This window comes from Lepidochelys kempii, chromosome 20, assembly GCF_965140285.1.
Source record: "Lepidochelys kempii isolate rLepKem1 chromosome 20, rLepKem1.hap1, whole genome shotgun sequence".
NCBI lineage: Eukaryota > Metazoa > Chordata > Testudines > Cheloniidae > Lepidochelys > Lepidochelys kempii.
The window spans coordinates 6,456,806-6,484,644 of NC_136399.1; the positions used below are offsets into that span (position 1 = coordinate 6,456,806).

The window sequence follows — 27,839 nt, forward strand, 5'->3', positions numbered from 1 at the left end:
AACCACCCTTCTTACACCAAGCCAGGGAAGATTTCTGCTCTCCTTGCCATGAGGAAGTCTTCCTTAGTTTGCAACAGAAACTAGTGTGGCTGTTGCCACAGGGAATGTTCCATGACTGTCCAGTCGGCTTTGGAAAGCTGGCGTGGTACCAAGTAGGGTTCAGGACCACAGCCTCAGACTGCCAATGGTGGGAGTGAGACTTGCAAATGATTTGGGCCTTAGCGGGTATTTTAAAGATTAGCTTTATTTATTTGGAGGAAACAAAAAAAAAAAACAAAAACAAAAAAAAGGGAGGGGGGGATTTTACATAATAAAAGACATCTCCCAGGAAGTCCACTACAGATTACAAATCATTTTCATAGAAGATATTTTTATACAAATTTTACATGTCTTCAGAATGTGTAAAACGCAACTCAATCAGTGTGACCCTGTCCCGACAGCAGAGGAGGGGGTGGGGAGAGAGAAGGCTTTTCTCAGATGCAATTTAGTGAGTCACCTCAAATACAGCCCCTGCATTATCAAGACCTAGGCAATACAATGTTTGAAATTCAGCTCTGCTGTCCTGGCAGTAGCTCCCCATGGTATGTGCTGACACATCAGGTTTAAGTTTTTTTTAAACTAGCTAAAAAGTCACTGAAATAACTAACCAACTGCAGCTTTACAATGCATCAAATCCAGCACCTGGTAGAGAGCTGTGCTCTGCTGAGTTTGCCCAGAAGAGAGAGAGAGTCCTAAGCCACGAACATTTCTGCAATTCTCCTCCCCGCAGCTAATGTAAAAAGGCGACAATTGCTGAATGGGTGCACACCTTGTCAATCAAGTGAGTATTGCCTGTAGTCTTGCAATCCAGATATGCTACACCATTAACGGGTTCTTTCTGAGAACCCTATTCTTTAGAAGGCAGTGAAACCCTCATGCTGGCTTGACTATGCCATGAGATTACCACAACTCTGCCGTCAGCTTAGGAAACCTAGTGAGGGTGAATTAAAACGGCTAAAAATTTAGAATTTTACTTTTAATACCTTGCCAGTTTTAGGCCAGTGAATATTTAGGGACTGGAGAATCTCTCCTCAATGGAAGATTGAGGCAGGCATTCCCTGTACAAGGGCCTATGCCACCAATGCTGTCTGCCTGCTTGTCCAAGTGGAGGGAGTGAGTTGGACAAGCAGATGCAGAGGGGGCAGGAACATGTTCTAGAGGCACAGACGTGCAGCCTGCTCCCTGCACCCAGAGACAGCCTTGAGGCCATCTAGTCTGCCCTCCTGTGCATCTTGATAGCTGTACATGCCCAGCTGGAAGAGGGAGCTCTCACTCAAGGAGGGGGGGTGCTATTTAAAATGTGCGCGAAGGGGGTGACACCAGGTGATTAAAGAAGTGGGTAGAAGGTGGCTAAGGAGAAGAGATTCCAAGAGAGAGATACCAACCCATGGGAAGATGTCAGATCCTGAAAGGTTTGTCCATCCCAGCAGGGCTCGGAGGAGGGGAGTTGAGCGTTTGTGCCTCCAAAAGGGAGGACTTTCACTACCTTGTTAGCATGCTTAGCACTTTCCCAATTGACTGCTGTCTGAGGCTCTCCACTCCCCAGGGGGCTGTTCACTGGACAGCCTGCCTGCTCTTTCCTGGATCAATTGGCCTGACCTGGTGCGTCACTTTCAGAGATGAGAGTCCGGATTCGAAGCACATTTTAGAGACTGGTACAGTTCAACACCCCCTCTCTACCTCAAAGTCTCATCCCATTCTCCACCGTTGGGACAGCAAGACCGTTTTCTCCTTCCCTAGTGCAATGGGTAATGCTTTGTATTGCACTGGATTTTGGAAAGGAAGAGCTGGCCGCTTAAGGAAGAAAGCTAGAATAACCTCATGGACTAGATACCCTAACCTTCAAAGTGATCATTTATTAAGGTAACATCACAGAATTCATCCATTTAGGCTAGCAAGATGAGGGAGAAAAGCCAGTTCTTCCTTAATTAACTGTCCTACTGCCCAATCTGCTCCGGCTTCTCCAAGACACCTGGCTGGCTAACATGTTAAACGTCCACTCTAAGTGACGGGGCCTATGATCAAGTCACACTGGAAACCATGCTGAGTCGCCCTTTTCCTTTTAAAACGTGCACTTCTCTCTCTCTCGCTACACTTTGCAGAGATTCTCCAGTTAGTTCAATACTTTAAAGGCTGCAGCAGCATGCAAGAGAAATGGTTTCCTTTTGTTTTTAAAAAAAGTTTAAGAAAGGTCTCCAGGAGATGTTGAGTTTTACATTTTATTTCTGTCTCATCTGGTTTGGTTTGCTTTTCCTATGTTCCTGGGTGGTGATCGGCTAGGAGACAGCACAGGGTCTGGAGACTTTAATCAGTGTAATTGTCTTCCTCCACTTCATCTTCACCATCCACTGACAGAGCAGCGTACTTGCTAACATAGCTGAACTTCTGCAAGAAATACAGCAGGTTAAACGGGGAATGAAACACCGGGTCAGTGACTCTGCAGCCTCTGTGATCGAGAGTTCAAGAGCCTGGATACAGCATTTCATAGGAGAATCACACGCAGCTCCCACTACCTACCAAAGGGTTTTCACTGTGGTTTTTAATCAAGGTATTTTTTTCCCACACCCCTCACCATAGTATCTGAGTACTTCCCAAACAATGAATTTTATCTTCCCAGATGAGAAGTATAGGGGGAAACAGAGAACTGGAGAAGTAGATGGCACTCAGGAAGTCCACAGAACAGCTAGGAATTGAACTGAGGTTTCTGAAGTCTCAGTCCAGCCCTCCTCTCCCCACACGCCGCTGTGCTTCAAGCAGCAGCTAGTAGATTAAATGCTTACAGAGGCTGTATTCTCTTCGGGTTTCTTTGGCTCAGATGCAGATTGCGAGTCATGATCGTTCTTGCTTTCTTTCCTGCAAGAGTCAGAGTTTCAGTTGAACAAAAATTCATTCAGCTGGAGGAGCTGCCAATGGAGTCAGTGTGCTGCTACCAGGCTACAGCTGTGCCCACTGGATTTGAAAGGGGTGCTAATCAAGGAGAAGAGAAAATGGCCAATTTCACATCGAACGTGCAGGCTAGCCGTTGGTGTTTTACACAGCCTGGTTCTCAGACCAGCGCTGACTGGACACAACATGCATCCTCCAGTTAAGGAGGGACACTGGCTTTATAGATCCTTTAATTAAGTCTGCACATGCCTACTTCTGGTGGCGAGGGAGGCTATGTAGCTATTTTACTGACTACTGCTAGATTTAGGAGCTCGGTAGGTGGACGAAGGAGGGAGTCCTGGCTCGTCCCCAAGGGCATGGCTAGTAACCTGCTCAGCTCTCTGACGTCAGACCTTACACATAAAAGCCACCTGCATAAAAGCTCTAGCAAAAACCTAGGGACTTAAATAAGAAGAGAGGGGTAACTGGCCTTGGTGGTAGCAGCATCATTAGGGGCAGGGCAATGGGGGGAGACCTTGGCAAGGTGTCTAGGGAATGCAGGGGGAGACCTGAAGGCCTGGATCTTAGTAAAGGCCCAAAATAAGCATCCTGAAGTTAGTGAGAACTAAAACCGAGGTCAGCTCAGGTGGTGCATTGTTTTTAAAATACCTGTCACAGTCTATTGTAACAGACCATCCCTGCCTCATGCCTAGTTGTTCTGATACCCAACTGGAGAATGAGGAGTCATGAGACCATTACACCAACGAGTGCTTTGTGCTTCGGTTGGCAGTGGATACTGAACCAGGCAAAGCCGGCTCCTAGCATGGAAGCATCAGCATTACCAACGAGGCAGTAACAGCTCAGTACATAGAAGTCTGCGGCTACTTAAGACCTGCCCCATCGCTGCAGAAGGTCAGACACTCCACACCTGTTGCTGGTTAGGTCAGAAGGGGCTGATGCATGACACTGGGATGTTGCTCAAATCTGAAACGGTGGTTGAAATAGGCCTGGTGGGAGGAGAAGGGGAAGATGAGACATCCCAAGACAGACAGACGTACCTATCTGAATCTTGCCAATGATCTCTGCTGCCTCCGTCTCCTGGGCCACCTCGAGCTTTTGGAAAGCTCTCCTTCCCCTCATCTGGTTTGTTCTCATCTCCTGAAGAAAAAAGGGCTGATGAAACATTCCCTCTCACTAACATAGCAAAATCTCAACCAACCACTTCAGGCCTGTGTATCTGAACAGCTCTAGTACAGCAAGCTGGGGCGTACTAGCCTGCCGTGCACGAGATATCAGGTGGACCCTACTCCTGCACACTGAAAAGTTCTGTCGTGCGTTTTCAGTAAGCCCTTAGACAGCCTGTGATACACATGGCACAAACACTACCCCAAACAGCTTACAGTCAAGGCCCAAAATCCATCTGGGCCTTCCTAAGTTCCAGCTTGCCTGTTACGGGCTCCTCCCTATTGGCTCCACAAGGGCTGGATGTCCATGTTCTGAGGGATACCTATTCAGTTCAACTGGCCCCTTTGGCATTTCACTCTTCTAGTTTTTCCTTGCCTTCCTGCTTCCCCTTTTGTTTCGCCTGTCTTCTGTGACTCTGTTACTTAAGCAGTCTCCATGTTGTGGGTTCATCCATGACTTGCTTCTCCCTTTTATGAAATCCTCTTTCTAGAACTTAGGGATCCCAAAGGCAGCTTTGAGTACCCCTTCCCCGATATCAAAGGGCAATATCAAATTCATGGTCCAGTTTAGTCAATTTCAGTGTCACAGGATTTTAAAAGTCGCAAATTTCATGATGCTGATAGCTGGGAGCCCAGCTCTGAAGGCAGAGCCGCCGCCAGCAGCAGCAGCGCAGAAGGAAGGATGGTGTGGTATGGGATTGCCACCCTTCCTTCTGCACGGCTGCTGGCGGTGCTGCCTTCAGAGCAGAGCGCCTGGCCAACAACGGCCACTCTCTGGCTGCCCAGCTCTGAAGGCAGCACAGAAGGGTGGCAATACCATGACCCTCCTAAAATAACCTTTAGGGTCTGGACCATAATTTGAGAAACATTGGTCTCTCCCACAAAATCTGTAGAGTATAGGGTAAAAGCATACAAGACCAAATTTCACGGTCTGGGACATGTTTTCCGTGGCTGTGAATTTGGTAGGGCCCTACCCAAGAGGATCTGAGGTCAATTACATTACTTGGGAGATGCTTCCTGAACCATCTCCCACATGCTCCTTCAGACTAAGGCCTCCTTATGCTTGCTCCAAAACGTGCCGTTTTCCAACAAGTCTCCTCAACAGGCCATGGCCAACAGCACTATTACTGTCTCTATGGCAGGCAGAGGACTTGAATCTCTCTTCTTCTGGGTTGTTAATTCAGCACTCTTCAGGTTAATCCACCCCCAAAACCAGTTAAGCCAGCATTGAGGCAGGAGGCTTTGCAGTGACAACTGCACGGGAAGTGAGGTTTCCCCAATCACAGAAACTCCAACAGAAATGCAGACTTATGAGGGGTTACACTTGCAGCCCCACGGCAGTCTATCCGGGAGGGAGGTAGTTTTCCCTTTGCGGCTGGTCAGACATCTATGCGGACAAAGATGAGTGTTTGAATTTAGTCTGAAGGAACTGTCCATTTCTGCTCCCATCAATACAGAGAGGAGACTGCTGCCCTCTATGTCCAGCAGAGGAACAACTTAAGGTCACCAGAACTTGACTAGAGTTGTTTACCCCTTGAGCCTGCTGAGATTAATAAGCCATACGAACAACAATTCCCAAACCTGGAACCACTCCTTAACTCCACAGTGCTAATGCCATGTAACTCAGGGCATCAAACCAGGGAGCAGCAGGATTAGTCCACCTGCACAAGGCAGAGTGATTCTCGACCCTTCTTGCCCTACAAGTGGAAACAAGCCCCGACCGTACCTTTCCTGGAAGCACTCTTAGGTGGTGCTCTATCCTCCGACAGCTGGGCTGGTGCTGCCTGGCTGCTGCTAGGAAGAAAAAAAAACAAAATGAAAACATGTGAACATCAGGGACGCTGCATCCTCTGACAGGTGCTTGGGATACTGCTGACTTTGAGAGCTATTTGCTTCTTGATGAAGCTCAGCCTTGGGTCTAAGATTTCAGCAGCCACATGTGGGTCATACAAGAACCAACCAGAAGCCCCCAAACCAGACTCAAACCTGAGGCCACTGCCTGAAGCTAAGCTCTACAAGGTGCATGCTGCATTCACCATTGTTTCAGTGGAGAACAGAGCAGCCGCTCATCTCCACTAGAGTTTTAGCCTCCCTTCTGTAACCAAAGTTCCTTTCATGTATCTAGGGATGACAGATCAGACCCTGAGCAGGCGCTCGGTACAGACACTCACCTTGTGGGAGAGTGCTGCTCCGTGTCAGAGCTCAGGGAGCGGGCAGGGGGGTTGCTGCTGCGTTTAACCCAAGCGTTCTCCTTCGGCGGTGGTGCTGGCATCACTTTCAGAGGGAGCTTCTCTTCCTTGGGGGTCTTGGAGGTTGGAGATGGAGCATCATCCTCTTTGCTGAAGGTTTCATTTTCCAAGGACTTCTCACTCTCCCTCCTTCGGGTGGCTGTAAGGACAGGAGATGGCAGTGAACACAAGGAACGTGGGAAGGCAAGACTTCCCCCAAAATGTATCTAGCTCAAGGGAGGAGGTCTGGACAGGTCCCCAATTATTCCAATTGGAGTAGCCTGGGCCATCGACCTTGATGGCCCCTTAACTATCACTTTAGGGCTCTTGCCTGCCTGAGGCCAGCAGGTTTGACCTAACATTGCCCACGAGTAACCTGACGAGTGGCTCTCATGTAGCAAGGGACCACTAAAACCTAATCGCTACAGCAGCCAGGAAGCTAGGCCTCACATAGCACCTGTTCTGTTGTGGGACAGGATGAGGGTATGTTGATGGTGGAGGCTGCACCAAAGGAGTCTGGTGAACAAGCGTTTGAGCATCACTGACGTTCTTGGTCCCATGCAACCATCCACTGAGTCGTACTAGAGATCCTTCCCCACACGCAGCCTACACACGTGACGGGGCTTTCAACAGAAGCAGGGCTAAGCAGCCAACTTGGGAAACAAGAGTGGACAATGGCAGGCTTGGTCCAGGCCGACTCATCTCATCCCCGACTTACTTCTTCCCGTTGGGCCAGTTCCCACGGACGGGCCTGTGCTCCCAGTCTGCGAGGACTCACTCCCTGTCCGTGATCGCTCCTGGTTCTCTTCACTACGCCAGCTGGGGTGCCTATAATAGAAAGGGGGAAGAAAGTCTGATCAAACCGTAATATCCAGTAAGAACTGGGTGCAGGGCTGGAGGAGAGAGTGGGCAAAGCAGTACAAGTGCTTGGTGCTTCCCATCTGCTGATCTCAAAAGGGACAGCAAAGGAGGGCTATCACCACTACCCTGCTGCTTTGACAGATGGGCAACATGAAGCACAGAGATTAAAAGATTTGCCCAAGGTGACACGAGAACTCGCATCTCAACTCCCAGGCCCAGGCCCTACCCACTGGACAAGGCTGCCTCTCTTCAGAAATCATCCAGGAGAGAATCAAGCCCAGCGTCTTCTGACAATGTAAGTCAGGAATGTACAGCTGCCCTGGTGAATAGGACCTACCAGGAGCCCATACTAAGGCCAGCCACTTCTTTTAGGTTTACGGAGCTGCCTGGAATTCTAACGAACGTTCAGCCTTTGACAACATTATTCCAAAGGATGCAAACAACCAGACGGTGCAATATTACAGAGGGTAGCGGTCACATCTCCAGCACCCTTCATGAGAGGGGTGCACAGCTTTGCAGGCGTGCTAAGCCTCAGCACCCTTGTATGCACAATTTAGAAGAAGGATGTGGGGAGCGGGGACACCAGCGTGCACACCACAGAACCACCACTTGCAGTCAGGCAGCTCATGTAGAGAGCTGCTCCCAAGGGCGTTCCAGCCCCCTCCCGCCACCTACCTCTCTCGGGGCCGCCTTTCTAGCCTTGGTTTATCATCCTCCAGTTGACGCTGCAGCTTCTCCTGCTCCTTCTGTAGCCGCTCTTCCACTTCACGCTCCCTTGCGGCCGTGTCCACAGGCTTGGCACCCCCGAAGATCGAGGCTGCGCGGCTGGACTGAGTGGCAGGGGCCACCGAGGAGTCTTCCTCCTTGGGGGCGCTGCGCGGTTTCAGGTTCAGTTTTGGCCTCTGAGTGGGACCTACATTGGATGAAGTGGACAGCAACTTGAGGGCAAACGTCATGTGATCTCTCAGAACAGGACCCCAGGAACACGCAGGGAGGAGAGGAGGTGCACTGGTTGCACTGGCTACCAACCCTCCAAGCTCAGCTTCCTTCCAGCTGTTGAGCCCACCCCCTGAGAACGAGCAGAGCCTTTACCTCTATCATCGCGACGAATGTCATCCCGGGCGTAGTCATCCCGGGAGCTCCACCTGTCCACCCTGTCGTCCCTCCTTTCATATCGATCTTCGTAACGGTCACCTCCCCCTCTGAAGTCATCGTCCCGACGGTACCCAGTGCCAAAGGCTCTCCGGCCACTGCCCACCCTGGAATCGTAGCCTACAAGAGGAGGAGAGGGAAAGCAGCACAGGTTACTCCTGAGCAATGGAGCATTACACCAGAGGATGGCTAAGTGCAGGAGAGGGAGGCCCCTCTGGGTTTAGGCAACATTCCTTATACAGGAAGGCAAGAAAGGGGCAACGGTGACCTGTTCCAGAGAGGTTGGGTTGGCTGCAGCTTGATCTGCTCAATCAGGAGGCACTATGAAATGTAAGTACCAGGGCAGGTCTATGCACACCATCTGCCACACACAGGAGTAAGTGGACTGCAACTCAAAGGCATACTATGAGTGGTCTGCCTTCCATCCCCCACTTCTAGAATGGGGAACAACAATAGACCTGGGGGCTGCACAATTGAAGTGGTTTGTCAATGGTTAGTGCAAGCTCTGGACAGAAACAGACTCCAATTGACGTGCAGTTTGATACCCTGATCCATCAGATCATACGAAAGCCTCTGAAGCCATACTACCTCCTCTATCGTAGTCTCTACTACGGTCATCATAACGATCTCTGCCCCCAAAGCGATCCATATCCCTGCGAGGGCCATCGCGATACCGGTCCGAATCGTTGTAACGATCGCGGTCCCGATATCCTAAAGAGAAAGAAAGGTTACAGTACAAGGCAGGCAGTATTGGGTGACTATGCACTATTCCCAAAACACTGTGGCTTAGTCTACACTACAGAGTTAGGTTGATGAAAGGCAGTTTACATTGACATAATCAGGCTCCTGCCGATGTAAGTCGCCCACCACACCAATTTAATTCCACGTCTGCGAGTGGTGTAACGCTTAAGCCAATGCAGTTGGGTCAGTGAGGTGTCCATGTAGATAATGTGAGGCTTACATCATCTATTGCCTCACGGGGCTGACAGCCGGAGTCCAAGCCCAGGGCTGACAGCTGATGAGGAACTGAGGGGGTTGGGGAGAGGAGAGCTTGAGCTGTGGTCGCCTCCTGGTAAGGGGATGTGGAGAGGGTGCAGCAGGGCTCCAGCTGTCAGCCTCAGAGGGGCAGGGCTCCAGCTGTCAGTGCCCCACAACGTCAGTTAAATCAGTGAAAGTGTGCCTGGTGAGAATGTGCACTGCTGACAGAAGGAGCATAGTGCAGACATTAAAAATCAAACTGAACTACTGCGGTGGCTGTATGTTGACTTAATTTTGTAGTGTAGATGCACTAAATTGACACACTGTACCAAGGAGCTCAGTTGGCAAAGACTCTACATGATTCAGTTCATTCCTCCCACCTTTGATCACTTGTTGAATTACATATTTCATCAGACTGTTGATGGCACTTGTCACTACGGTACTGAAACGTCACGTACATTACCCTCAACACCCCTGTATGGCAGCAAAGCATTATTACTCGTTCTGCAGATGGGAAACGGAGGCACCAAGATGAACTTGCCTGAGGTCATAACACGAACCTGCTGCAGAGAGCGGGGAGCAGACCTCAGATCTCCTGGTCCCAGTCAAATACCTGAGGCTACAGACTCTCCACCCAGTAACTCAACTGGTCACCATGTGCAGAGCTGAAAATAAGCATGCTAGGATACCACGGTGATGTCGTTTCCCAGGAGACACCATCCAAAAAGGAAGGATATTGCTGGAGTATGAGGGATACGCAGGATCTGGCTCCTCAAATTTGGGGATCTGCAGATCCACCCCAGTAGATCCCAGAAGAAACCCAAGAGGAGGCGTGGAACTAACATTTCACAGGTAATGTTTAATGACTAGATACTATGATGGGCATAGAGGGAGGGCTCTCAGCCAACTCACGGTCTCCAAAGCTATCCTCGCTCCTGCGTGGAGGGTAATCATCAAAGCTATCAGTAGCAGGACGAGCCCTCCAGTCAGTCTCGAATCTCTCCGAGTCCCGGTTGCGATCACGATCTCTGCCGAAGGAGCGATCGTCCCTGTCTGCAGGAGGGAGGGAACAAGACAGCAGAGTCAGGCTTGGAAGGTCAAGTCTAAGGGCTGGTGCAAATGCCCAAGGGCTGAGCACTGAAGGGGAAATCCATGGATTTGAAATGAGACAGATACAGCATCTCTGCAGTTCGGCATGTTGTCTTGCAGTTAATACACCAATGGAAACAAGAACCTCTGACTGATGCTTTAGAAGGATGACAGGCCTAGCCAGATTCAAGGACAGTACATGGGCGGTGGGGCAGAGGGCTGCCCTAGTGTTGCTGATGGGTACCCAACAGCCACTGAACATTCCAGCTACCCCTTTGGCAAGGCGTGCAGATGTGCAGAAGCCTTGGCCCTGCAGCAAGTGAGAACAGAACGCATAGACAAGGAGGACTTATACGCTGCCTTTGAACTATTTAGGTCAGAGGGAGAGAAGGCTGCCAGCCAGTCACCAGCTCTTCAGGAGCTCCAGTGCTAAGGCAGATTCAGTCATGAGGACAGTTGCCTTGCAGTGTGGTACCTAATTTGTCAGCATTCAGTTTATCTGATCAGAGAAGAAAATTGCTATCTATTTCAGGCAGTTCTCACCTTTATCCTGAGCTTGATCAGCAACATCCACTCGTATCCTTCTGTTCCCTAGAGACTGAACACACAACACCAAAATCATTAGCCTTTCAGCCTGAGGATGTGGGGATTCTAGACAGTTTGTTCTAGGGAGATCTTAGAACACTTTGAGGCACAGTGTCTGTTAACTGGGCCCCAGAACACCCCGTGAAGCCACCTGGGGTCTGGAAGCAAGAGTTTTGGGAATTGCTTTGACCCCATTTCTTTGCAGGTTTCAACTCACCTCTTCATTGAGGCTCAGAGCCCGGAGCAAGGAGTCCAGGTCTTCAAACTCGGCATAACCAAAACCTTTCAACCTTTCTGGGTTAGTAGGTTCCCGGGGCAAACGCACAGCACTTATCTGCAGTCAATTGGGAACAGAAAGGAAGATTCTCATTAGAAGGGTCAGGATCCCTTGATAAGCAATGCAGAGGAAGACTCAATAGGACTGGGTTTAACTACACATTCATCTGGCAGATCAAATCCATTGGAGAAGGCATGTGGTCTCCAAACAGGAGATGTTGAGTTTCCCAAAGTCATGTGACTCAAATAAGATTTATTTGAATTAAGCAAGCCAGACAGCATAGTTCGCTTGCAGGCAAATAAGAGGATTAGTATATCAGAAACCCATGGACCTGGTTCCTGTTTAAAGTGCTATTGTCCGAGAACCCAGATAGTACTTTGGAATGAAGAATTTGGCACTGGTAAACAGTGCCCGACTTTCACCCCTGGAGACTGAAGGTCTTTATCCACAGAACAGGGAAAACACAGGCACTGGCAGAGCAAGCTTCCTTCATATATTCCTGGTAAAAACAAAGTCTGTGAGTCTCTCACTCTTTAACCTCTGCTGACAACTACCAACAGCAGAGCCAACTGCTGCCCCTTCCTCCCCATTTCGCATAGGTCAAAGAGGAGCTGTTAGAGGGCACTGGTCAGGATTGGACTGGAACTGGAACTGGCAGTACAGGTCAGAACGCTTCACACTTACACAATTTGCAAAAGGATCTTGGCACATGATATATGCACTCTCCCCACCCTGCAATGAAAGCGCCCTATGAACCCCACCCATTTCCACAGCTTACTTAATATTACTCGATAAACTCCTCATGTAAGGCCAATTTCTGACCTGCTTCAATGGAAAGACCCTTCAAGCTAGATTATGGAAAACAGGAACAGCAGTTTTATTCCCAGCTGCACAACTACAGACAACACCCCACTGCCAGGAAGGGCAGCTAACACAATGCTTACGATTAGGTTTGGGATGCAGAACTTAAAACTAATATCACTCTTACAGTATAGTTTGCTTAAAGTATTAAATGTCACTTCAAAGGCTAAACTAAAAATTCTATCACACTAATGATTTCCACTTGCTCCCAGTTGCGCTTCCTGCTTAGAGAAGCGCAGCACACAGCTCAAAGCCACAGCATATCACCACAGTGGTTTCTGGAGGTTATACTCAAACAAGGAGCTCAAATTGTGTTCAGATAAGCCACATGTGACAAGCTATTGGCTTGATAAAGAATTACAGAAGCAGCTGGACAGTGGTTAAGAGTGAATGATATGGGCAAAGCTGCAGCTCAGCAAGTGAGGAAGGGAAAATTCTAGTGATGGTCATTAAACTGACATCCCATATTTATTACGCGCACCCCCCCCCCCAATTAATATTTCCTTATCAAATTTGCTCAGTTTGACTCCACCTGAACAAGAGGTTTTTGCTGCTAGAAGTAAAACATCAGCTAGCCAGCCAGGGCAGCTCAGTGTTGTCTTTCGGAAGCACGGACCACCACCTCCAAAAGTACCTAGTCACTTCCTAATGCACCTACAGTGTAAGTAGAGGATGGGGCAAGTATTGGATGATTATAAGCAACAGAATGCCATGGAGACTGGTTGGCAGGAAATTAACAAGGCAGTCCCTCACTCTGAAGATACCAATGAGTTCACCAACTGGTTACCTAAGGCTATGTCTATACTACGGACCTTACAGAGGCACACCTGTACCACTATAGCTGTGCCGCTGTATGGTCTTCTGTGTAGACACTCTTTGCCGGCAGGAGAGAGCTCTCCTGCTGGCATAAACAACCCACCCCCAACAAGCGGCACTGGCTATGTTGGCAGGAGAGCCTCTCCTGACACAGAGCTGTCCACATCATCACTTTTGCCAATTGAACTTATGTCAACCGGCACGTTTCACCGACAAAAGTGGTAGAGTAGACAAAGCCCAATACAGTACATCAGTCACCTCTCAGAGGGACATTCACCATTGCCATCCACCTAAAGCCAGCGCGGCCTCTCTAGATGGTGACACTGGAGCTCAGCAAAGACTGCCCAGGAAGACAGTGGCAGAACTGGGCCTGGAACTCCTGGGTTCTACTCCCAGCTTTGCCACAGATTAAGCCTCCATCCACTCTTAGCAACTTACTAGACCTCATCTCTCACTTATTCTTCCCATTTTTCAGATATGTGGAACTTAAGAGCATATGAGATGAGAAATGGCTTCTTCACTGCATGCTAAGTATTCTCTGTCTTTGGCACAGCCCTAGGCTGCTATATGCAGCAAGTGCTATGAAGTCTATTACAATGGCTAGGACACTGTGATGGATCCCCTGTTGTACTGTTATAGGCAAGCTATTACTTCCAAGAAGGAGGGGATGCTGCATCAGTAGGTAGAACAAATGAGTTCTAGATGCAAGTTGAAATGGACAAGAAAGGCAAGCAATGTCATTTTGATCATAATCTGCTGTGAGCAGCGGAGCTCATCACCACATGGGCAACGTTCAGTTCAACACCCAATGGCACATCAAGAAATATTTCACATTCCCTGCTATATGTGTCACAACAAACTTAAAATTATGCATAACAGATACTCACGTTGAGTCCTCTGAAGAAGTCCTTGATGGACTCTTCTGACACATCATAGGGCAAGTTTCCCAGAAAGGCAGTGTACGGGGGCGACTTTGGGAGACGGCTTCTGTCTATATTGGGTTCCCGAGCAGCCCGAGGTGCAGTGGGCAGGATGGACCGGTCAATTGGTGCGGCTCGGTACATATCATCATCATTACTATGCCAAGTGGTGGAAACTAGAAGAGAAATTTTGCACATGGTCAAGACACACTGAGCAAGTCCCCTAGCCTTTACAGAAGTTGATGCCTCTCAGATCCCCTCCTCATTGGGATTAATGTTTGAATTTACTTGCAGCCCCTTCAGCTGTAAAATAAAGGCATTAAAGATGGTCAAGAAAAATGTTCAGCAATATTATAAACAATCCCACAATTAGATTCAGCTGTGCCCTGTACTTTAGGGCACTTCCCCCCCCCCAACAGATCATAGCACAAACGCTGCACAAAAACATGAGATCCAGGGAATGAACAAAATTGGACGAACAAAAAAAACAACCCAAGAGACCAAGCCGGTGATATAATGGAGACAAAATGGTCAAATACAGCAGACAGAAAAGTTTTCAGTGAGCTCCGAGTACAGCCACTAAGGGGCAGAGTCAGGGAATGAGCAACTTGGACGGAATCCCTGAATCAGGACATCTCTGCTGCGAACCCCAGACCAAGCCTCAGATAAAGCAGAGAACTCAGTTGGTCTCTCAAAGGAGTTAGGTGTTACAAGTACTGAAAATGTTCGTTCTTTCCCCGTTGATGTATAAGACTCTCACAAATGCAGGGAAACTATATACAGAACATGACCGTGAAATTGACCAAAGTGCTTTCAAGTGCATCATGAACAAGCTAAAAAAAAATAAAGGCACTTTTCCTGTAATCTTTTAGCTTCAAGATGTCTTAACATCAGTAGGTTTCACTGACACACAAGCTATTCAGGGACAGTACCTAGAGACAGAATGCTAATAGTATGGAAACTTGGGAACGAACGTACCATCTCCTTCCAGGTCGTCTGTCTCATCGGCCCAGCTGACTGGTTTTGGAATAAAGGTGGTTCCACCGCCACCACCGCTGCCACCATCCTCTGCCAGAAAGTCCGTCAGAGTAAGGGTTTTCCCCTTCTTGTTCTTCTTCTTAGCTGTTAAAGGGGAGAAGGGGACAGACATGAGTAACATCTGGGCACAATTAATTCCATTAAAGTCAACAGGGAATGGAGGAGTTACTGCCCATCACAATGCCTATGGAGGCAAGTACCCTACGTGCTCAGGACGATACATATTTCCTCTAGGCCAAATCTCACCAACACAAAACCACACCCCACCATTCCCACAGACTGGGAGAACAAAAGCCATCCATTTGTTATATAGCATTAGACTGCCAGGGTAGTCTATGGAGTTGAAAGACTTTTTATTCATGGGTCTCCACCATAACTTTTGTTGTGCATTTGACTCCTGCTATTTTAATTGGCATCTCTATGAACCCACACCAGAGGAATTCTCACTAGCACTTAGAATCTCTGGCTGTGGTTTGTGGCCTAAGGATTCAGGCCTATAGTCAGTGGGAATGGGGCAGACTTGTTTTGCTGTTTTCTTCAGGGCCCTTCTGATGGACTGGATTTAAATTAAAAATCTCACTTTGAACCTTCCCCACTTTTTTCCTAGCCCTTGTTAGTTCAGATGGACCTCTCTATTTCCATTCCTTTGTCGCAGAGCATTCCTTAGCTACCTGAATTACAGCGCCACTCACAGCTGCCCCACAAGGATCATGGCCCATTGGGCAAAGCACCCACCACCTCTACTTACAATGGACAATTATTCGAAAGCCTCTGGGACCCTCCCATGAAAAGCCTACAGCCCCACTCATTCTACTTGTGCTGGAAGTTCCTGGCTTCTAAGTGAAGAATATACTATTGCCAACAAGGTGGCTGAAACGCTACTGTGACAGAAGCATGCAGGTCACCTGAACTACGAGAGCGACTGGACTGTATCCCATTTGAACCCTTTCATGGTCTATTTTACAGAGGAAGGATGGTCCAGTGGTCAGCACTAACCAATTCCCTGATCTGCTACAGGCTTCACGTGACAAGTTACTGAGGTCTGATCTACACTTAAAAATTAGATCAACCTAGCTACATCACTCAGGGCTGTGAAAAATGTCAGTGTAAATATGGCTAGGTCAACTGGAGAATTCTTCCATTGACCTTGCTAAACAATTTTTCCAAGAGGCAGTAGTACATCGACAGAAAAACCCTCTCCGTTGATGTAGAACATGTCTGTGCTACAGTGGCATAGCTTGCAGTGCTGACATGGGACCCGAAGCACAGAGATTCAGGCCATCTGTAAAACAGGATAACAGCAATGCTCTGCCTCGCACAGGGGTTGTGAGGAGAAATGCAGTTAAGACTGAGATGCTCAGATACTATAGTGACGATGGCAAGAAAAGTTCCTTAGATAGGTTTAAGTGCACTCAAATATGCAATAAGTCTGGTATTCTATACATGCAATGAGGGAGATTAGCTATTCCGAAAGCCTGACAGCTACACTTCTTGTGTTTTAAAACTAACTTTAATTGTACACCTGGGCAACTTCTATTTTGTTTAGATTAACAAAAAAGACTAACAAACTAACCAGGTACTTGCACATGCATAATGAAATGACAGCACAAACCCACCCCGTGGTAACACTGAGATCACGTTTGTGTTATTCTGTAACCAGCACAGCATCACACATTTAGTGGATATTTGTGCTATGCATGTGCAAAGCAAGAACATAATTCCTTACTGGTCCCCTAAACACACACTCACAAAATAACCCACTTTGAAAGATGCAGCTTTTCAACTGCAGCATGTGAATTATGTATGTACAAGACAACTCAATATGGTTTTCTGTGGTGGCAAAACACCAAAACAAAAGACTTTCACCTTCCTATAACTTAAAACTAGGAAGCAATTTCCTTAAACTTTGAAAATGCCACCATAAGGCCAAAAACAAGCACAGAAGAGAGTTAATGGAAACTGGACATTTTAAAACAGGGAAGCTGATGGAATTCTAGTAAACTTGGCTTGAGTTTTCAGAAACGAATGAGACATTTTACAGGTGCTCAATTTTCAGTGGACAGATGGCTCGACACTTCTGAGTCGAGCCCTTACAAAATATCTCAAATTGAGCATCCAAAGCCACTGATAAATTTATGCCCTTATCTTTAGTGGTTGCTACAGTAAACTACAGTAGAAGCTTTGCTGCATTTCATACAGATCTCTTACCAACTTTCTGGCAGGGGAATGAAGAACTGATCTCTGTATTGTCACAATTAGTACCTTTCAATAAATGCATTTTATGAAAAATAGATCTTACTAGCTTTCAAATATGTTCCGCAACTGACAGTAAACCAGCCCTTGTCTACCATTCTCTTCAGTACAAGCAGGGAACTGCTAACAGCACATAAAATGTTTCTTCTTCAGGTGGATAAGGATCAGTATTATGATTGCAAATTGGCTACAAGCATGTAGCTGTATAGCCCCCGGCACTAAGAGTAACATCGACTCTGGCTGTACATTGAATATCCGATAATACCTTCCCTGTCACCCAACCCTATTCCCCACCTTTCAGCACACCCGATTTACTTTGTATCCCCATATTCCCCTTTGGTCTCAATCCAGATTGTAGCATATCAAGAAGTCTCACCCTGCCATTTTAGCCCTCTGCTGCAACACTTGGGACACTGTGCCTTACAGAACATAAACTCTCTGGGCATCCAAGAATAATGCCTGACTAATCTAATTGCCTTCTATGATGAGATAACTGGTTCTGTGGATGAAGGGAAAGCAGTGGACGTGTTATTCCTCGGCTTTAGCAAAGCTTTTGACATGGTCTCCCACAGTATTCTTGTCAGCAAGTTAAAGAAGTATGGGCTGGAATGATGCACTACAAGGTGGGTAGAAAGTTGGCTAGATTGTGGGGCTCAATGGGTAGTGATCAATAGCTCCATGTCTAGTTGGCAGCCGGTATCTAGCGGAGTGCCCCAAGGGTCGGTCCTTGGGCCGGTTTTGTTCAATATCTTCATTAATGATCTGGAAGATGGTGTGGATTGCACCCTCAGCAAGTTTGCGGATGACACTAAACTGGGAGGAGTGGTAGATATGCTGGAGGGTAGGGATAGGATATAGAGGGACCTAGACAAATTGGAGGATTGGGCCAAAAGAAATCTGATGAGGTTCAATAAGGACAAGTGCAGAGTCCTGCACTTAGGACAGAAGAATCCAATGCACCGCTACAGACTAGGGACTTTATGGCTAGGCAGCAGTTCTGCAGAGAAGGACGTACGGGTGACAGTGGACGAGAAGCTGGATATGAGTCAACAGTGTGCCCTTGTAGCGAAGAAGGCCAATGGCATTTTGGGATGTATAAGTAGGGGCACTGCCAGCAGATTGAGGGATGTGATCGTTCCCCTCTATTCGACATTGGTGAGGCCTCATCTGGAGTACTGTGTCCAGTTTTGGGCCCCACACTACAAGAAGGACGTGGAGAAATTGGAGAGAGTCCAGCGAAGGGCAACAAAAATGATTAGGGGACTGGAACACATGACTTATGAGTAGAGGCTGAGGGAACTGGGACTGTTTAGTCTACAGAAGAGAAGAAATGAGGGGGGATTTGATAGCTGCTTTTAACTACCTGAAAGGTGAATCCAAAGAGGATGGATCTAGACTATTCTCAGTGATAGCAGATGACAGGACAAGAAGTAATGGTCTCAAGTTGCAGTGGGGGAGGTTTAGGTTGGATATTAGGAAAAACTTTTTCACTAGGAGGGTGGTGAAACACTGGAACGCGTTACCTAGGGAGGTGGTGGAATCCCCTTCCTTAGAAGTTTTTAAAGTCAGGCTTGACAAAGCCCTGGCTGGGATGATTTAGTTGGGATTGGTCCTGCTCTGGGCAGGGGGTTGGACTAAATGGCCTCCAGAGGTCCCTTCCAACTCTGTGATTTTATGATTCTAATATCTACAGAAAAGTCACTGCCCAGAACTGCCACAGAAATGTTAAGCCATGTCGTCTATCAGCACCCAGGGAGGGGCACAGAACAGGCCAACTCTTTTTGCTCAGCAGTTTTGTTGAGTGCTCCGAATCTACTTTGACGTTCCTGGAAACCTTCCCTTTATTTTAAGCTTCAGCAAACAACCTGGAAGACTTTCTGCTATGGGCTGTCAGAGCAACGTAACCACAGGCCTCCAAAGGAGACTTATCAGCTGCTTCTCTTTAACCACCTGAGGAAAACAAACAAACAAAAAAGACAAGCTTGGAAAGCCTGCCAGTCTGCAGTGAAATGCTAACATCATAAGTAGAGAGATATCAATATTTTAGCTCCTACAGGCCAATAACCTGGCAGCAACCAATTTCACAGTCTCCCATCCACCATGCTGCCAACTGTGCACAAGAATGCAGACTCGGAACATGGGCAGGTTCCAAAGATTACTGCCACATAACAGGGCACTCCAGGGCCCAGACCATCAGGCTTCTCTCATTCACCCAGTCAATGAATCACCCAGTGAAATACTGTTTGATAAGATTAGCCACATCCTAGGAGGCTCTTTAGAATTCCCCTTAGGCTGGTCAGAGCAGGTATTACTTGTAGCACTTCCTACACTAATGCAAAGCTTTCCAAATCACCAATGGCTTTCATGGAGGTGGTAAAGAAGTCATATGAGCAAGCTTACCCATCACCAGTGTTCAGTGTCTTTAAAATGGAGTTTCCGTATCACAGGTTGGTTTAAACCTACACACTAGGCAGAGGACGTGTTCAGCATTAATAAGCTTAGCAATATAGAATGATACAGAACACGTATTGGGACTGTGGGATGCAGGTCTGTTCTCTCTTTTGGCTTCCACTAGCTCCTTGAGGATGTTCTGGCTTTGATCTTCAGCCTTTAGTGCCCCCTCTGCATGCCTTGTGGAGCCTGGGCCCCGAGGATTCCACTGTGCCCGTCTTCACAGGCAGGCTCACATCAAAGTATTTTCATTAGCTGGGCCAGATTATTCCTCCACACAAATGATAGGAAGGAACGCCATTGAAGCCAGAATGGTATAAAATTGGTGAGAGGGGAAATGAGACCGCTAAGCTAGAGCCATCTGGTCCCAGGGATATCAATGGGACTTCTGCAGAAAATCAAGGGCAGACTATTGCATTTAGCATTACACAAAGGACACCTTTAGGGGTACTTGCTGCGTTTCTATTCCTTCCCCTTCTTTCTGCTCCCACCTCCCTACCTCCTCCAGCCTCTGTTCTGCCCCGGGTTGGAGACTGCTTGATATTTTCTATTGGGAAGTCATTCCTTTGCATGACTATTTCTCCTCCAGCGGCTCCCAAGAAATCTATTTCTCTGCAACCTGCCCAGCTTTCGCTACCAGCATACCGAGGGAGTCCAGCACCACCCAACGTTTCTTCCCTTCCTCAAGCAGGGGCTTGCTCATGGTTGCCCCCAACATTAAAAGACTACGTTGCTTACAGCAGCATATAATCTCTGGAAGTAAGTTTGACTACAGGACACTTCCCATGCCCTACCGGGCAGCTCAGTATATGAAATAAATTGGTTCAGAAGCAGCAACTTCAATTAAGTTTACTTACTTTCCTCTGCTGCCTGCATGGTAACTGGACAGATCCTGAACAAAGATACATGGCATTTGCTTGAACTGCTCGTCCTTCTCACTTTCCTCCCCCACAGCCCACCCTGGAGTCTAAATCTTGTAGCAAAGCCACATGGTCCTTTTTTTTATTAAGCCACCTCATTTTGTTGCCATGGAAGCAACTGTGAAATCACAGATTCAGCATTGTGACTTCATGGCTAGGCTGAGAGGAGGAGGGGAAAAAACCCTGAAGCACAGGCAGGTTTGACCTCAAGCAAGATGGGAATGGAAAGTAACAGCTTGGAGCCTTAAAAATCCTCCAGCCTTGCAGGTTGAGTTCCAAGGAGTAACAGTGAGCTCCAGTTAAGACACTCAGTTCCTATGGCCAGGAGGAATTTCGAGGTGCCAGGGCGATAAACATATATGGTAGAGTCTCCTATCCCATTTTGCTAGTTCCTATTTTATTCCATCACCCATGATGCCTGCCCTGCAGTTACTATTGTCCTAGCAGAGATCTTACCCTGTGCTTTCTTATCAGTAGATTTCAAAGCACTTTACAAAGGAAGTCAGTATCGTTATCCAAATTTTACAGGTGAGGAAACTGAGGCAGAGCGAGAGGAAGCTACTTACCCAAGGCCACAGCCAGCAACGAAACTCGGGCCCAAAATCCCAGTCCAGTGCACTATCCACTAAACCATACTGCCTTTTCCAGAGCCCCTCAGCAGCACTCAGGGCTGGTCTACACGACAAACTTAGGTTGGCTTAACTACACTGCTCATGGTTGTGAAAAGTTTCGTTCCTTGTGCGATGTAATTAAGCCAGCCTCAGTCGCAGTGTAGATACCGCTAGGTTGATGGAGGAATTCTTCCTCTCGGAGAGGAGGATTTACTACTGCAATGGATAGGGTTTTTCCCACTGCTGTATTTAAGGGTCTGCTTTACAGCATTGCAGCCTCACTGCTGTAGCATTTCCAGTGTAGATGTACCCTAGAGTCACCCAGAGGAGTCAGAGGCATCTACACAGAGCCCATGCTGACTATGAAAGTAAGAGAACAAGACTTGCAGCTAGGCCTCTTACAAAGCAGCAATGATTAATATTTGACCACAGGGCCAGCACACTTTGCACTCTACCTAGAGCAGCAGTTTCAGGAATAATGCCCTATACCCAAAATCTGTCAGAAGTAAGTGATTAATGGAGAGTCCGTATAATTTACTGGAATTATTTGAGTACAGAGGCACAGGTTTATTGCTTCTTCCCTCCCCCATCACTCAAGTGATATCGCCAGCATCCCCCTACTTCACTGCAAACATCTCTTTTCTTTCAGGTTGCCTTCTGCTCTACCTTCTCAATTCCTGTCACACACCTAATTCAGCGACCAGACTTCCATACACTCTACAGAACATGGCCTCATCAGCAACTAAAACAGCACTATAGATAATTAGATCTAAATGAGAAATGTCTACCCTGGGGCGAGCTTTAGAAATTCATAGCCACTGTATCAGCCGCTCAGTTTACAAAACGTAGTTATTTTAAAGGTGGTCACACAAAACCCACATGCTGCTACCTGTGCAGCTTTGGAGTTTTCCAGAAAACCCCCAGGGTAAAGGGCCCATGACGTTTAAGGTGACCCTCTTGATGCAGCAGAAAAAATTGAAAAGACTCCAAAGTGCCTCCCCCCCTTCCTGCAAAATGCTCTAGTCTGATGTTTTTATTGTATACACTGGGAATGCTATTGCTAAGCATGGAAAGCAGGGGTTGCAAGAGCTCTTGCAAATGGGGATGATAGGGGAATCTAGCTAATCTTTAAGAACTATCAATTGTTAAAGTACTGGAGTCTACAAGGACCCAGAATTAAAACTGGGTTAGTCTTCTAGGATGGTTAAAGTTCAACTTGCGGGGGTAAACTCATAGAATTATGACATCAGCCAAGGATAAAAGAACTGGCAGCTCAGCAGCAGCAACATACTGCAGAAAATGAGGCGTAAGTACCCTCCTGCTGTAGGCAAGTGTTGCTCAGAAAGGAAGTAGCTGAAGGTGCTTCATGTAGGTTCCCGCCCACAAGGACGTCTACTTGGGTGTCAATGATTGGTTGCTAAATGACAGCAAAGGCACTGCTAAGGAGAACAGCCGCTGCATTCATAAAACCTGCAGGCTGGCTGTTTACTCAATTTGCATCAAATGGCTGACAAGTCACAGGCAGGAGAACAGTATGAAGCAACTCCTGTTGCTGAATGCAGTGCTACTTATGCATCACCGAATCCATCAAAACCTCACATGGCTCAGGAAGAACAATACAGGGAAAGCCCCCTGGACAAAAGAAGCCCTTTCTTGCCAGTTGTGGATTTCCAATAAGGCCAGTATCAGCTTCCTCCCTGATATGAGCAGAAGCTATCTCCAAACTAGGCACCAGTTATACCTGGGAGCACCAAGCCCTTCAAGAGTTTTCTTAACATCTACTGTTGGTAAATTTGGTTTCAGAGTAGCAGCCGTGTTAGTCTGTATTCGCAAAAAGGAAAGGAGTACTTGTGGCACCTTAGAGACTAACCAATTTATTTGAGCATGAGCTTTCGTGAGCTACAGCTCACTTCATCGGATGCATGGAGTGGAAAATACAGTGAGGAGATTTATATACACAGAGACCATGAAAAAATACACATTGTAAGGAGAATGATCACTTAAGATGAGCTATTACCAGTCGGAGAACACTTCAATCTCTCTGGTCACTCGATTTCTGATCTCAAAGTGACTATCCTTCAAAAAAAACAAACACTTTGAAAACAGACTCCAACGAGAGACTGCTGAATTGGAATTAATTTGCAAATTGGATACAATTAACTTAGGCTTTAATAGAGACTGGGAGTGGTTGAGTCATTATATTAAGTAAAACTATTTCCCCTTGTTTATTCCCCCCCCAACTGTTCCTCTGACGTGCTTGTTAACTCCTGGAAATGGCCCACCTTGATTATCACTTCAATAGGTTTTCTCTCCCCACACCCCACTCTCCTGCTGGTAATAGCTCACCTTAAGTGATCACTCTCCTTACAATGTGTATTTTTTCATGGTCTGTGTGTATATAAATCTCCTCACTGTATTTTCCACTTTATGCATCCGATGAAGTGAGCTGTAGCTCACGAAAGCTTATGCTCAAATAAACTGGTTAGTCTCTAAGGTGCCACAAGTCCTCCTTTTCTTGTTGGTAAATTCCGATTCCAATTCCCAGCTGCTATATACAAACAAAAAGCATACGCTACTGCTCCACTCAAACTTAGCTTATTGAAACATTACCATTATTAAGAGATGTACTGGCACTCGTACAGAGATCTATGTTTTATTAATGCAGCTTTGTAAAACTGTTGGGAAATCTGATCAGCCTAGGCACAAAGCCTATTTGCTTACCCTTTGATACAATGTTGAACATGCTAGTGATTTATTTATTTAACTTACCCCATTAAAAATGTTATCCCAGGGAATTGTGAAAATAAAAATTCAAGGCAGAAGTAGTATATTGTAAGTATTATATTTAATGTAGCTCTAAATGAGTGACTTAAGCGATTTTGTGTGTTTCATCATTTTCCCTTACCCCTAAGCTCAAAGCAATATTTTGCTTTTTGGGCTGCACAAATGCATAAGCACATCATGGGCTCAGGTTCTAGTCAGCTACAGACATGTTTGTGCAAACACCTAGGGAAAAGGCAGGCAGGTATTTCTGCCTCAAATAGCTTGCTATGAAATATGGGACCTTACAGTTCTGCTGGTGAAACTCCAAATGGCATCTGCAAATTCAGAGTGCTGCAGTTTTGCTTAACTGTCCTGATCCATGCCCCCTGACATTTCAGTCATACAGCGAGAGCCATGTTATTGCTGTTCATTGGGGGTGGGAAGGAGTTGGTTTTGTACTTAACTCAGAAAAATGAAATATTACTCATTCTAGAGCAAAAGTGAGTTAAGTGAAGAAAGCTGCCTGAACAGTTATACTGATGCCTTGACATTTCCTAAGATGGTAAGTGCAGATGTCAAACACTGCACTTACCATCTTATGGAAAAAAAAAGCAACAAAACACACGATTTCTGCTGCCTTTTCTCTAGGGAACAGAATGGGACACAGCCGACTGAATTAGTACCAGTAGACTCTCATACAGCTAGGGCTTTTGTTGTTACTGTAATCAGAAGTGTAACCAGTGAGATAAGAGACAGAAGTCAGCCTAGTTAACTGCAGAACCTCAGTATAACCCTAAAACAAAGTTAACCTGACTCAATAGCTACAGACCCCTCAGTTCTTAATTGAGCAATACTGGCTGGGTGCCAGGAAGAGTTCAGAGTAAAGCCACTCTTTCACATAAATTAATGGGAGACCCATTGCTCCAGACACGGTAAGACTATATTTAAATAATGGAGCTTCCCCCACCCCAAAACAAACAGACCTCAACTCCACAGAGCTTTTCTAAATTAACAGCAAATGTTGAAGGAATGTTCCAAAGGGATAACTTGCAATAAGGGGTGTGCGATTAAACTCTTCAGCATGGGGTCTTGGGTTCAGGGAGTTAGAAAGAAGAAGAGCCCTGCTAGGAGATTCAAGGGTACGTACCTTCCGGCTTATTTTGGATAATACCTGCAGATAATGGTGCAGTCTGGTGCATTTCAAAGGCATATAAAAGTCACTCTTCAGACTAAGACAGTAATAGAAATTCAAGTTCAACATCATCCAGAGAAGTAAATGAATCTCAACAGCAGAGAAAGCCCTTTCCTTTCAGGACAGCCAAATCTTTCACCTTTTATTCTGAAGGGAAGGAAACTGCTGCAGTACCATTTCCCACCCCTCCTGGATTCCATCCTGGCCCTATACACCATATTAGAAATACAAGGCAGACAGCAAGTCCTGGAAGGGACAGAGGGGTTGTACAGAGCAGGGCACAAACCCCATTTCCTTCAGTAGAAGGGGCACTGCATCCCTGCCACCCAGGATACAGGGTAGGCAAGAGGGCTGGGACAGCAGCAGATCCTACTTGTGGGAGGGAGAACTCTACAGAGCAAGAGGAAGGGTGTTGCAGCAGGCCCAGGCAAAATGGCATGGGGCAAAGATGTGTTGGAGTGGGGTGGGGGGGCCTCAACCTTGCAGAAGAGGGGCCTACCCAGCTCCCCGAGGACAGAGATAAGAGACGCAAACTAGTGTTGATCTGATCAGTGGTGAGTGCGCAGGCTGGGCTGTCCCTTCCTCCCGTGAGAGAGACACCACGTGGGAACACTGCACCCTCTGGTCCTGGGGTGCGTCGGGAGCTTCACACCCCCGTCAGGGCAGGGGGGCGGGCTGGCAGGAGCGATACCCAGCCCTGGGGGCAGGCCGCAGACCCCCCTACGGGGTTCTATGTGGAGCGGTCAGGCCACACCCCTTAGCTTTGGGGTGGGGGGAAGAATCGGGGCACCCTGCCCCCCCGTTCTGGGGGAGATGATGCAGCACTGCGGGAACTAGGGGGCGCCCCACGTGGTGCTGGGGAACTCCTGGTCTGTCGGAGGTGGGGGGGGCGGGGCAGCGGGTGCACGCGGACAGGGCCCTGCACCCCGCCCTCTCCCAGGAGAGATGGGCCCGCGCACGCACCCGGGCTGGGCACCGCCCGCAGCCAGCGGCTGTTCCACCACGCCCCCCCCGGTCACCAGCGCACCCACGTGGGTGGCGCCCAGTCTCCTTCTTCCTCTCTCTCCGAGTCCGCTCCCGCCCCCCCAGCCAGCCAATCCCTGCGCTTGCGCAATCACGCGACCGAAGGTTCCATCTGGCTCCCCCGTCAATCACCGGCGGCGCGAGCCGCCCCTCCCCCAGCTGCCCCCCCTCACGGTAGGATGGCGCGCGCCGCGACTCGGAACGTTCCAGGATGGAACGTTCCGAGCAGCGGCGCGCGCGCCCCGGCTGCCTGGGGAAGGGGACGGTGCGCGCGCACGCCGGCGAGGCTGGAGGGGAGGGGAGGGGAGGGGAGGTGCGCGCGCGCGGGCGATCCCTGCGTGGAGGAGAAGACAGACACGATTCGCCTCGCTCGGGCCGGGGAGGGCGAGGGTCGGGCCGGGGTGAAGAAGCGGATAGAGTCCTCGGCCCGGAGAAGGGACCCGGGCCTGGCTCAGGTCTCAAGGGCTCGGAGGCCGCCGAGCACCACTCACCTGAAGCCGCCATGTTGGGCAGAGGGAGAGAAGGCAAAGGACCCGGATGGCGCCGTCACGTGACTATAGCGAGGCAAAAGCCCTCCTCCCGAAGGGGCGGGGCTCCAGAGGGAAGGGGGAGGGAGCGCGGTTGATTCTGCGGTTCCGGGCGATGCAGATAAAATCCAAGAGTAGCGCAGCGGGCGGGCGAAGGCACGAAAATAACGAGGGTGGGAGGGAGAAAGGGATTCTTCGTTTATCATCGCCGCACACTCTCGATTTTCTGACGCCAGATGTGGAGCTGGAATTGCCACAGTTGTGGGGCTGTCAGGGCCAGCCGCAGACCCCCAGGGCAGCTCCCGCGGGGGGTCCCTCCCTCCCGTTGGGGATGTCTCTGGTTGGCTGTGGGGGGCCGTGAGGGGGCTGGGAATGTTTTGGGGGGGGGCAGTTGGTGGGGTTGGGGCAGTTCAGAGGGGCAGTTAGTGGGGTTGGGATAGTTCAGGGGGCAGTTAGTGGGGTTGGGAATGTCTCAGGGGGCAGTTGGTGGGGTTGGGAATGTCTCAGGGGGCAGTTAGTGGGGTTGGGGTAGTTCAGGGGGCAGTTAGTGGGGTTGGGAATGTCTCAGGGGGCAGTTGGTGGGGTTGGGGTAGTTAAGGGGGCAGTTAGTGGGGTTGGGAATGTCTCAGGGGGCAGTTGGTGGGGTTGGGAATGTCTCAGGGGGCAGTTGGTGGGGTTGGGGTAGTTCAGGGGGCAGTTAGTGGGGTTGGGAATGTCTCAGGGGGCAGTTGGTGGGGTTGGGGTAGTTCAGGGGGCAGTTGGTGGGGTTGGGAATGTCTCAGGGGGCAGTTGGTGGGGTTGGGAATGTCTCAGGGGGCAGTTGGTGGGGTTGGGGTAGTTCAGGGGGCAGTTGGTGGGGTTGGGAATGTCTCAGGGGGCAGTTGGTGGGGTTGGGGTAGTTCAGGGGGCAGTTGGTGGGGTTGGGAATGTCTCAGGGGGCAGTTGGTGGGGTTGGGGTAGTTCAGGGGGCAGTTAGTGGGGTTGGGAATGTCTCAGGGGGCAGTTGGTGGGGTTGGGGTAGTTCAGGGGGCAGTTAGTGGGGTTGGGAATGTCTCAGGGGGCAGTTGGTGGGGTTGGGGTAGTTCAGAGGGACAGTTGGTGGGGTTGGGAATGTCTCGGGGTGGTTAGTGGGGTGTGAGGGGCAGCTGGCGGAGGCGAGAGCATGTCTGTGAGGGGCACTTTGTTCAGGGTGTTGGGCCCACTCGA

General features: G+C 48.5%; 1 protein-coding gene across 3 annotated transcripts; it reads right to left on the reverse strand.

Annotated features, from left to right (window-relative positions):
* Positions 1-226: 226 nt before the first annotated feature.
* Positions 227-26,685, reverse strand: EIF4B (eukaryotic translation initiation factor 4B). 3 transcript variants are annotated; one of them, XM_073319018.1, is made up of 16 exons: positions 26,598-26,683; positions 25,039-25,120; positions 14,834-14,977; positions 13,823-14,031; positions 11,199-11,315; positions 10,940-10,994; positions 10,220-10,360; positions 8,918-9,040; positions 8,270-8,449; positions 7,853-8,090; positions 7,035-7,144; positions 6,260-6,476; positions 5,815-5,879; positions 3,963-4,062; positions 2,820-2,892; positions 227-2,424 (listed from the first exon to the last, which is right to left on the reverse strand). In XM_073319018.1, the coding sequence occupies exons 2-16, from the start codon at positions 25,088-25,090 to the stop codon at positions 2,344-2,346; spliced, it is 1,905 nt and encodes a 634-aa protein (XP_073175119.1). In that variant the 5' UTR covers positions 25,091-25,120; positions 26,598-26,683; the 3' UTR covers positions 227-2,343. The 3 variants fall into 3 exon arrangements, with proteins under 3 accessions (XP_073175119.1, XP_073175118.1, XP_073175120.1); XM_073319017.1 differs by having other exon boundaries at positions 5,815-5,882; XM_073319019.1 differs by lacking the exon at positions 25,039-25,120 and having other exon boundaries at positions 5,815-5,882; positions 26,598-26,685.
* Between the last annotated feature and the right edge of the window lie 1,154 nt (positions 26,686-27,839).

Excerpts from the sequence above, each read along its gene's own strand:
- EIF4B (XM_073319017.1), bottom strand. The coding sequence starts at position 25,090 with ATGCACCAGACTGCACCATTATCTGCAGGTATTATCCAAAATAAGCCG. Across the intron at positions 14,032-14,833 it reads AGACGACCTGGAAGGAGATG|TTTCCACCACTTGGCATAGT; the intron begins GTACGTTCGTTC and ends TTTCTCTTCTAG. Across the intron at positions 9,041-10,219 it reads CGAGGATAGCTTTGGAGACC|GATATCGGGACCGCGATCGT; the intron begins GTGAGTTGGCTG and ends CTTTCTCTTTAG.